The sequence below is a fragment of the Notothenia coriiceps genome, unplaced genomic scaffold, assembly GCF_000735185.1.
Source record: "Notothenia coriiceps isolate Sejong01 unplaced genomic scaffold, NC01 NC01_scaffold00028154, whole genome shotgun sequence".
NCBI classification, from domain to species: Eukaryota; Metazoa; Chordata; class Actinopteri; order Perciformes; family Nototheniidae; genus Notothenia; species Notothenia coriiceps.
The window spans coordinates 43048-54424 of record NW_011360855.1 but is presented as its reverse complement, the minus strand read 5'-3'; the positions used below and the strand labels follow the sequence as shown (position 1 = coordinate 54424).

Here is an 11377-nt window from a genome sequence, read left to right as displayed (position 1 = left end):
TGAAATTGAGTTTGACGCCCCTGTACTAGAGGAATGTGTCCTTGGCTTGTCGAAGTAGTCTTTGAACATTCGAAAAAGAACCAAGGTTGTGTGTAGTTTTAAAATGTACAGTTTAAAGGTCACATATTATGCTCCAGGATCCAGCTAGCCGACTGTATATAGGGGACAATAGGTAGGGGCGTGGGCGGGACGTTGCCAAGAGTTCAATGTAAAGCCAGCCCACATTTCCAATATTACATCATATTGGCAGAACATCTGGATCAGCTCTGTTGAACCCCCGTTTTTAGAGATGTGGTAAGGAGGAAAAGAGAGAGGGTTGTATTTTCTGACACACCGGGGACACATATTAATTACAAGACATCAAAAGTGCATTTTGCATAATAGGTGACCTTTAAAAAAACGTTTTAATCAATGTTTTAACAATCTACACAACCTGTCAGACAAGAAGACATCCCCAAAGTTCAGGACCACCAACCTTCAGGTGCTGCGATGCTGTAGGCTCTCATCGCGATGACTTCCTGTGAACGGTGAAGGTCACAATAGCTAGCCGTTGCCAAATCCAAAGACACAGCTTCACCAATGAAGGCAAAGTTTCCCTCCTGGGCTCGACGAATCCCCTCCTCCATGCTGGACACGTAGCTCTTCTTACGCTCCATGTGCTGGTAGATACGGTGGTATACGGGGTTCTTGGAATTCTAGTAAAAAATACAAAATAAAACATTTTAATCTTACCATTGTCCTTAAGACTGCATTCTAAGGCTGCACTAAATCAAGACCAGATGTATGAATGAGCTGTAATGACTGTGAACTGTATTTAAGAGCGGCCGAATTTGCCTTAAAGAAAGACATGGAGGATCCACCCTCGACGGTGCCATAATCGATGGCATTCTGGTTAGAAAGGTCTTCAAAACTCTCGACAGGGAGTTGTTTGCTGGAGTGAAGCTTTGAGGTGAAGTTGCCAAAGTAGCTGGCCAGAAGCAGAACAGCAAACAGCCACCAGATGGCGCTGACTACACGTCCAGACAGGGCCTTGGGGTGAGGACCAGCACCTGGAGGACAGAGAGGACAGTGAGGATGCTGCAAAGGACTGCCGCAAACCAATTCCTTTTAAAGCTAGCACTTATACTCATATAAATGTAAGCTCGATACCGAATACAGACACGGTTCACTGACAATGATCACAACATTGAGTTGTTGATGTTGTTTTCGTGTGATGTTATTGAAATATGACTGATCTGACTCAAAATTCCTATTGTAAAATACTTCTCACAAAATCACTTTCAGCCAATCTTTGAGAATATAAAAGATAATGGTAATGCATGGTGCATCAAGTTTACCAACATTTTACAACATTGAAAATGTTCCATCATTGAATTTATAACTCTATTTTTATTTCCATTAATGCAAAGAGTTAATAAGAGTAGAATTTCAGCTATTAAAAAAGATGTAGGGTACCAATTCCTCTTTAGATGCTTGTATATTTATTGAATATTTTGACTGTAAATAAAGACATTTATTTGCGTGCGTGCGTGTGTGTGTGTGTGTGTGTGCGTGCGTGCGTGCGTGTGTGTGTGCCTGCTCGGCAGTTTACCTTGCAGGGTCAGAGCCCCGGCGAGGTACCAGAAGCTGTGCAGCAGAGTGAAGCTGTGCTCCTCTGTCTCTGGCTCCGCCCATTCTGTGGGACTGATCCTGCAGACAAAAAGGAAAGGCCTCAGAACCAGCACTGATTTGTATATCGGGATGTGGAAACGTGCTTCACAAACATGCACCTCTCCTACATTGTAAAGAGTTGCAAGGATAAATACATCTCTTTGAACCCTCATATTCGGATACAATACTGTACACACTTGAACACAACGCGTCTCAGTACCAAATCTGAATCAAATTTTTTGGTGACAATTTCTTTGGACCTTTTGCACTTACCTGCCCACCAGGAATATGCAGAGACCTGTCAACAGGAAGGCGATGAGGATGCCCCCCCACATACTGGGGGAGAAGGGGGACAGCAGGCTGAAGCTGCTCCCTTCAGAGGCCTTGTCTCTACGCAGGAGGAAGCTGAGGCCTGTCTGCATGAAGGGGGTGGTCATGTCCACAAACTGCTCCCTGGTGGCCGTGAGGGTCAGCGAGGCCACGGCCAAGTCCACCTCCTGATGGGGGGGGGGGGGGGGGGGTTCGAATATCAATATCGTTTATGTTTGGTAACCATTTCAATTGATCACTTGCAAGCAAAATACTGTATATATTTGACCTACATAATGGGATTGGTAAAGTTGAATTAATTCATACATTTTTGAAAACTTTGGGTGTTCACTTCTAGATCAGGTTATTCTGATTGCACCAGTTTGGGATGCCACATTTAAAGCAATTAAGAGCTTCTTTAAAAGCTTGTGAAGACTTAGCTCACCACATGTTCCATTATGAATATTTTGGGTAAGCTAAAACACACATTACAAAGTGTAGTTTATGCTCCAACAGGATTGTGCTGCTATACTTTAAGCAGAGCCAGCACTGTGACCCACCCCTCTGATGACCTCCCCGATCATCCCGTTCCAGTTCCCGCTGGCGTCCATGGCTCCGTAGCGGTTGTCCTTCACCAGCTGCAGCTTGTAGCTGAAGCCCAGCCTCTTGGAGAGCTCAGAGATCAGGTCGATGCAGTATCCCTCCAGCTCGGGGCCTTTGCTCATGGTGTACGGATCTTGCTGAGGAGAACAGAACAAACAAATGATTTCCTCATGGATTATACATTGAGGGGGAGCTAGACGCAGCAACAGTTAAGGCAACACCATCCTTTAAAGATGACGAGGATATCTTTTTAAAAGATTAAATAAATAAATTGGTTATCTTTTGGATAAACTTATGATTTTAGAAGGTTTGTGATTTCCTTCCTTGTGCATTGTTTTAAATGTGGGGATATATCAAGATGGGAGGGATCTTAAAGATTTTCAGGATATGCACTAGCAGTATTTAAAGGTAAAATTATGAATTTCTTCCCAGTAAAAGTAAAGAAAATGTATAATTGAATAAAGGGCCAGATTATAAAATGGAATATTTTTTGCGTAAAACATATTGTACCTATTTGTCATTATCATTTATATCAGTTATGATTACTTTGTACTCATCAAGGTCCCTTTTGGAGATCTGGAAACACGTGACTTTGATACAACAATGTCAGCCGAGGTAGAAACAGGAGGAGTCAGACCACCTGTCTAATCCAGCAGTTCATCCTCTATTCAGGGGTAGGACTGAAAGTGAGGCCACTCAAATGTTATAATCCCTGAATGAACAGAAAAACTATACAGAACTTTTATAGGTACAGTTAGGGAAAGTTGGAAAAGGAAGAGTGACTATATGTTAACTATACTAGTTTTTTGACCCCATTTATTATAGGCAAGAAGCTGGCATGGGAAGTGGACGTTGTCACTGTTACCACTTTTGCTACGGTTTTAAAGCCTTGAGTTGAGGATTTTAGTCATTGTTATCTTGGGTTTGTGTCGTCTCCATCAACTTCTTTTGGAGCTCATATCAACTGAACGCTGAACGACATTTATACGAAACCAAAATAGTTGCCTGTTAGTTGCTGCTCTATCATCAATTTCCCTCTAAATAGGAACATGATGCTGTATTAAAAAAAGACATGGAACCAGTAATTGAGTCAACAATTGCATTATAAAAATATTTCATGAGGTAATAAAACCAGAAGTAGGTTGTTTTTCTTATATAATTATTTACAGTGCCCCCTGCTGGCCATTATAAACACATGCAGGTTTCTCTACTGTCATTGAAAAAGACCTTTCAAGAATTGAAAACAAACTGTAAAAGGGTTGGAGTTTTAAGAAGAAAACTTGGATAAGAGCCAGAGCGGACAATGCAGTGGTAGCAGCCTGTCAATCACAAGATAGTCCCGCCCTAAAGTGTAAACGCTATTGTCCATTTTACTCTAAATAGAACCATAATTTAAAAATGAACATGATGATTTATTAAAAAAGAATTGAAACTAGCAATTAAGACAATAATGTCATTAGGAAAATATTTACTTAGGTAATAAATCAAGTCTGAGGAAGGTTGATTTTCTTATAGACTTCCATACAATACTTCTGTCCGTTCTGCTCCTGATATACTGAAGCTTTTCTTGCAAATGCAAAAACACTTATTTGCACAACCAACCACCTTAAAGTAGGGATCATTTATATGCACACAAATGATATATCAGAAGCTAAAACTCTCATGATAAAAAAATAAATAGAATTGGCTTATATAAAGGCCGGTAACATCCTGTCTGATGTTCTGACTGATCATGTTCCTTCACCTCAGGGATCTTCACCACTTTGTTTTCTCTAAACCTTGCCAGTACAAGTGTATAGTTCAAGTAAGAGAAATTATGACCAAACTACCAAACTAAAAACCTTTTTTTAGTGAACCAGAATGACTCTTAGTAATTACATTTATGTTTCACAGATGGCTCTGCCACTTTGGCATTCTCAAGCAGAGAGTGGCACAAAGAAAGAATACCTTTATAGTGGTGATGGATAACTCCTTGGCATCTAGAATGGAAAACAAAAACAAGCATCACAATAAATTATCTGTAAAGAAGCAACTCAATGTAATTAAGCATGAGCAGCAACACAAAGATGAGAGGATTTAGACTAAGCCTGTTCCTTGGCTTATTAGGGGTTTTGGTCTCATGTCTACAGGCTTATGCAGAGCGGCGTCTGAAAGCCTAACGAAACATATTGTTGCTTTGAGTCCCCTTCATGTGTTTTTCTCTCAGCCACAGTCATAAATAAGCCAAACAGCCAGTGGAGGACAAAGACAGTCTTGGTCGGTTGTTTTTCAGGAGACCTGGAGAAAGGGGCTCCATAGTGAGGTACAGAGCGAGGGGGGGTGACTGGCCCGCAAATGGGGGATCAAAGTTGGGCTGTTGTTCCAGAACCCCCCCAACCCCCATGTAATCCAAGCAGAAGATGAACCCCATCCCCTGACATTCCCCAAGACTCTCAGAGTTGTTTTTCTTTTAGCTGTAACTGTGACCAATGGCATTCCCAGCGTGTCCAGAGCGCCCTAACATGCCCTGCCAGGATCCGTGGAAGGAGGGTGTGGGGGAAAACGGAGGTGCCAGGGGTGCAAGTTCCTCATAATTGCGTACCATGACAAAAGGAGCCTGGTTGTGTCATTTAGAGCTCATGACACCCCATCACCCTCCTCCGGGGAAGATGGCAGGACCGTGATGTGCGGAGATGGCTGTCAGTTCTCCGCCGGCAGAGTCTCCGTCCCACATGGTTAACTGATTGATCTCAGTGCTTTCTGGACCACAGATAGGAGGTAGCCCCTCCACTGGTGAGAAATGGGACGCTGCCCCGCTCTGCTTTGATTCGACTCCAGCAGGGTCAGCGGGCAGAGACTCAAATGTGAGGAATCACTTCGGGAGCGTGACCCAGCCGGAGCCCGCTGGCACCGGGCCGGGTTAGTTCTGTGGACAGGGAGCAGAGCCACGGCTGCTCTGGAGGGAAAACCTTAGAGGCAGGAACCATAAAGCAACTTGCAGCACAAAGCAACGTTCTAGTACGGAAGAGGATTAAAACCACCGATTTATGTCAGAATTTAAAAAAAAATAAAAAAAAATTCTTCATTTTTTTATTTTCTTCCAGAAAATCTCACAATTCTGACTTTCTTTTCACTTTAGGTCACATCTCAAAAACATTTTCTCATGTGGCCATATTAGTCCTCATCCATATTCTAGAATAAATCAGCAGCAACTGACAAAATTGTTGGACTTGAACAGAATTTGTTCAAGAAAAAAGGAAATTCTGCAAAACCCTGACTACGTGAATTGATAATAAATAACTAATCTTTAAAAAGTCTTCCTATCTACAATATCAGCACATGGCAACTACCTTATGGCTTGGGTTGGGCTCTATGCTGATTTATAAGGTTGGGCAACTTGCTTCGGTTTTAACCCTTATGTTGTGTTCGGGTCTCCCGTGACACATTTCAAGTAAAAATCATATAATAACTACGCTCTAGTTTTTTGTATTGGAACAAGGCTTCATGATATCCTCCACAACAACTATATAAACACCACAAAACTGATTAATAAGTTAGTTATGATGTAGAATACTATTGGATTATAGTAATTTATGTTTTGGACTGAAATAAATCATGGGTCAAAATTGACCCGCGAACAAGATGAACGGTAACAGTATTTGAACACAACACAAGGGGAGATGTTGATTTTTTTAAACAAGCTGAAAGTAAATGTAGTTATTTTATCAATTCTGGTCTCCCACATGAAAACAGGATGTGCCACACAGACCTCCTCACACCTAATAAGGACACAGCTTCCTGCTCTGACACAGAACACATTGGTTTGGGAGGTCCAACATTTTCCTACATAACATAATACAAAATACCTACTGGGCTCCAACAACCACAAATTATGCAAAAAGGAATTCGCATATCACTGCAGCACATCAAGCCTCAAGTATAGCAGCCAGCGTGGAAGCTAGCGTGGACGTTAGCCCGACTCGGAGTACAAGGACCCACACCCAATTCGCGTTGATCAAACAGTGGCCTATGCAACAGAGAGATTTTATTTTTCATCAGGATATTGGAAGAATAGGAGGGATTGAGGTCAATCACTGGCACTTTTTTATTTTATTTTAAATGGTACACTTTATGTTGAACTATGTATTATGTTGTTGGTGCAACTGGCACTTTATGTTGAACTGTTTATTGTTTTGGCCAAGGTTATTGAGAGAGTTGGACTGAAATTGTATTAGATTTTGGTAAATCAACAAAGTCTGTTATGGCCTCTGAAGCAACACAGAGATGTTTTCTAATAGTCAGGGTTTCCAATGTTCTGAATGTACTTGAAAGTATTGTGTTTTACTTAAAAAACAAAGTGTTATAGTTTACAGAAGGTCTACCTACCTATAGGCTACCTGAATCTCTGAAATGTACTATATTCCTAAATATGCTACACTTTATGGCAAAAATTGCACTTTTCTGTTGGTCTTGGTTAAGAACCACCTTGAAAAAAATAAACAATGTTTTGTTGCTTAAGCTTATGTATTCAGTCATTATTCAATGGTATACTAAAATCCATGTGAAAAAAATTGCTTCTCACTGTTCTCAGGTCAAATATTTATATGCGATTAAAAATGCGATTAATTGCGATTAATTAATTACAAAGCCTGTAATTAATTAGATTAATTTTTTTAATCGAGTCCCGGCCCTAGTTAAAACAGCACTGACTATTGCAGGTAAAGTTGTGGGATGCATTCTTGAGAAAAGAAACGATAAGTTCTGACATGAAGAGCATCAAGTGAAACAGGTTCATCCATCACACATATCCCAGCTCAACACAATGGCAAGTAAATGAGGACAATGTTATTATAAAATGAACATTAGTAAAAGTCCTGAATGAGATGTATTTTTTTTTAGTAATACAAATCACAGGACACATATACAAAGACAGCTTATTTAGAGTGTACCTTGTCCAATAAAAAGAAAATTAAAGAAAAGTTGCACTTAAGAATTTAACTTATTCAGCAGCACTTACAATGTATTGCTTGTTTGAATTACATTTGTCAGCACTTGTTCTTGTTGTTCTGAGTTATGGCTTATTGCACTTATTGTACATCGCTCTGGACAAAAGCGTCAGCTAAATGCAATGTAAAGTCCGAAGGAGCATGTTCCATGTGTGTCAGTGTCAGGTTGTTTCTCACCTGCAGTCACTGTCCCTGCAGTCAGAGCCGCCACACAGCACATCAGAGACATGAAGCCTGCCATGCTGCCAAAACCTGAAACAACACCATATCTTCACACGGCTCATTTCAGGGACGATTTGCCTGATCATGTTACAAATATTTAAATATTACTCAGTGATGTTCATAGTAGAAACAATGACTTTAATAAAATGCTGACACAAGTTATGAATAAAACAAATGTGGCTTACCTCAGTAGCGTCAGTTGGCGTGTGAATTATAACCCTTGATTTATTTAGAACAAGTCTTGGAAGTGTGCAGTGGGACTGTTTATGGGCAGGAGAGTGGGGTTTATATGGGGGAGGAAGGGAGGAGACAGAACCCCAAAGGGAGTATTCACTCGTGACTATTTAGCAAGTACTTTGGCAGAAAAAAGTTAGAGATATAATATCATGTTCCTGAAGCAGGATGTAGTATACGCCCACATTCTGGTTTGAAGGATATATATTTTGAAGCAGAACATGTGTTTTTCTTTCTTCCACCATTTGAACTCATAACAAAACAAATTTTTGAACTGTAAAACCTTAGAGTTACATGAAAAAATACATAATCAGATTACTGGTAATTCAAATAAAAATGTAAAAAATGGGGATTACTAGCAAGATAACAATGCAACAATACATTCAAGATTAACATCAAAATAGTATCCAAGTACTGCCTGGGTTTACTTTTTGGTCCTAATTCAGGCTACACCTCATCGTTTAACTAAATGATGTGTTTGCTTCTAATTCAAGTATTAAACTGAAACAGCATTTGTTAACTTTACTATTCTGTAGGCCAAGCCTATAAATTAAGAGACACATCTTTGGAGTGTGTGGGAGATAAACTCCATCTGGAGGAAACACAGGGATTTTAGCCTTTGCAGAATGGTAACATGCTTTAAAACTTATATAACACCTTACAGGAAAGGGAACAACCCAAAAAGCACAATAGGTCCTCTTTAACCGGAGGGACTCCTAAATCTTTCTTGAAACACAGCAACTGAAAACATGTGAAAAAAAGAGAAAACATCAGCTCAGTTAGTGATCTTATATTTTGTTTTCAAGGAAATAAAAAGCAATTCACTTATTTTGTCTGTGATGAGCTGTTTCCATATACACGAAATGATCTACTGTGATTCATATTGAATTAGTATCCCCAAAAACAAGACCCATGTTTGTCTTGGAAAATCCTACTTGATTTAGCAGAAGCTAACAACTCAAATTGATTTGCAAAACACCAAAAACAGGGAGTGATTTCATCAGAGGAGGGGCTGCTTTCATTATGTGAGATGAAAACTCTCTGAGGCCTGAAGTGCAGGAAAAGGCCTGGAGGTTCCAGTTGAGGGGCCCGACCGTGCCAAATTGTCTAGATAAATATGGCTTGAAGAGGGATTCTGTAGTTTCTTGGAATCCTAATTAAGCTGTCTTTTGTGTTTGTGTGCTGGCTGGAGCGGAGTCTGTGGTGCTGAAATGAACATGTCGCGCCTCACAAAGTGCTGCGAAGCTGGGAAAGGGTCCTGGCAGGGTCCTGGCAGGGCCCCACTGCTCGCCAGAGGTGGCCGTCAGCTTTGGAAACCACAGAGCGGACACAAAGGACCAATCAGTGTCCTGAGAGGCTTCACAGGGCACAGGAGCTGTCAAAGGGAGCTGGGTCAATATCACTATAAAGTAATGTTGGTGTCCCCATCAGAATCACTCAGTTATCATGAAATGTAGCAGAATAATGAAACTCTGAGGTCTTATTATAAATGACCAAATATTTACACACATATCAGTACAATGATAAGTCTCTTGAAATGTGTTTCCTTCATTTTATACCTTGTTTTTTAATTGGATGTACGTGATTTTGGCATGTCCCACTACAGTGTGTGTAATAAGTGGTTAAATGATACTACATTTAAAAAATAATTATATGGTTTTATTGTCCACAACAAGTTATTTGATAAAACGAGTCATTTAGATCATGTTTATTCTATTTTAATAATAATATTGAAAATGTTTCAAGTGTCCTTGACATTTGCTGTCCACCCTGTCATTAAGGGGTAACTGCCCCATAAAAAACCCTCTGATGTTTTCAGTGACATCACTACCACCATTTTGTCTTTCCTCACTTATATTTCGAAATTGTAATTATATTATGTGTGTAGTTGGATGTTGTCAAGCTTAACATGTCCACTCTGTCATAGTGAAATGTCAATTCATATAAAAACCTTTCAGAAACACGAAATATATGTGTTAAACACAATAAACAGTACACAGTCACCTTGCTAACTCAATCATGTTGCTAACTGAAGGTCCACCATGTGCTCATTAAATGCTAATGTTAGCCAAAAATGTCCACCCTGTCAGCAAGCCTCCCATAAATCATATAAAATGTACATTTTCAGAAAGCTATAGTCCCTTTCTCAACAATATATTTCAGTTAATAGAAAAAGTATTTGGATAATAATGACATTAAGGCAAACTATTTGTACCATTGTCCACCCTGTCAGCAAGCCTTCCCATGACAGGGTGGACATGGTACAAATAGTTTGCCATCATTTCATTAGTATCCAAATACTTTTTCCATTAACTGAAATATATTCTTGAGAAAGGGACTATAGCTTTCTGAAAATGTACATTTTATAATCACAATGTATTTATTCTTTGAATTGTGTCCATGACAGGGTGGATACATTTTGCTGTTTGCATGTACTTGCAGTTCATTTATAAAAAAGTGTGGGAGCTTGACCAACATCCATTTCTAACAGCATAACATATACTTAATACAATGAATATGAAGTTCAATGGAAAATCTCAGGGTTTTTTTTGGAAATGGGGAACTCTCAAATGCACTGTATGGGCTGATATTGACGGACCAGTTGATCGCAACCATTCCCATACCTTCAAATGTAGCATTCATCATTACTGTTATCATCAGGGTTGGGAGGCTTACTTATAAAATATACATTGTTAACAATTACTAGTTACCTCTAAAAAGAAATGTAATCAGTAACCTAGTTTTAATATAAAGTTATAAAAAACGTAAGCCTGATTACTTCTCTTCTTACTTTTGGATTCATTAATATCAAATATAAATGCGAATAAATATAAAGAAAACCCAATATATTTAGTATGAAAAAAATGTTCCTCTGCTCAGAGATCTTATTGATGGTAAAATCTGCGTTTCATGAAGCATATTCAGGCAGCATCCTATACCCGCACACTGAAACACATGAGCACAAACTACAGTTTAAAAAAAGCAGAAAAATCTGAGGATGACTCAAAATGCTCCGTTTTACGTTTAATACTCACAGTAAGCTAAACACACTATTTTCATGAACATATAAATGTCATCTGCTGAATTAAAACAGAACAAATGAACCAAAGGAAAGAGGAAAACCATAAAGCAGATTCAGGCAGTAGAAGTATAGTATTTATTCACTCTTAAAGTATTATCCTAGCAGAACAGTTACAGGCTCACAGAGAAGAGAGAACATCTAATCCCTCTACAAACAAACAACTATTATGATCTTTTTGAGATTTTACTAACATTGTAATCACTGCATAGTTATCCCCATTTTTTAAATGTAACAGTAATTGATGTACATCTGTTTTTAATGCTAACGTAAGGGGAATACAGTCTCCCCAAGC

The 11377-nt window shown here is 39.3% G+C and overlaps 1 protein-coding gene across 1 annotated transcript; it reads right to left on the bottom strand.

Annotated features, from left to right (window-relative positions):
* Positions 1–433: 433 nt before the first annotated feature.
* On the bottom strand, positions 434–8062 carry LOC104958023 (glutamate receptor U1-like). Its single transcript, XM_010785717.1, has 8 exons — positions 7955–8062; positions 7725–7799; positions 4510–4541; positions 2520–2699; positions 1924–2147; positions 1592–1689; positions 835–1049; positions 434–695 (listed from the first exon to the last, which is right to left on the bottom strand). Exons 2-8 carry the CDS (start codon positions 7786–7788, stop codon positions 462–464), a joined length of 1047 nt encoding a protein of 348 aa, XP_010784019.1. The 5' UTR covers positions 7789–7799; positions 7955–8062; the 3' UTR covers positions 434–461.
* Between the last annotated feature and the right edge of the window lie 3315 nt (positions 8063–11377).

What these genes read in the sequence shown, in the direction of transcription:
- LOC104958023 (XM_010785717.1), bottom strand. Translation starts at nt 7,788, where the DNA reads ATGGCAGGCTTCATGTCTCTGATGTGCTGTGTGGCGGCTCTGACTGCA. An exon ending in TATCCATCACCACTATAAAG is followed by an intron (nt 2,700 to 4,509) that starts GTATTCTTTCTT and finishes TGTTCTCCTCAG; the next exon opens with CAAGATCCGTACACCATGAG. An exon ending in CGGGGCTCTGACCCTGCAAG is followed by an intron (nt 1,050 to 1,591) that starts GTAAACTGCCGA and finishes TCTGTCCTCCAG; the next exon opens with GTGCTGGTCCTCACCCCAAG.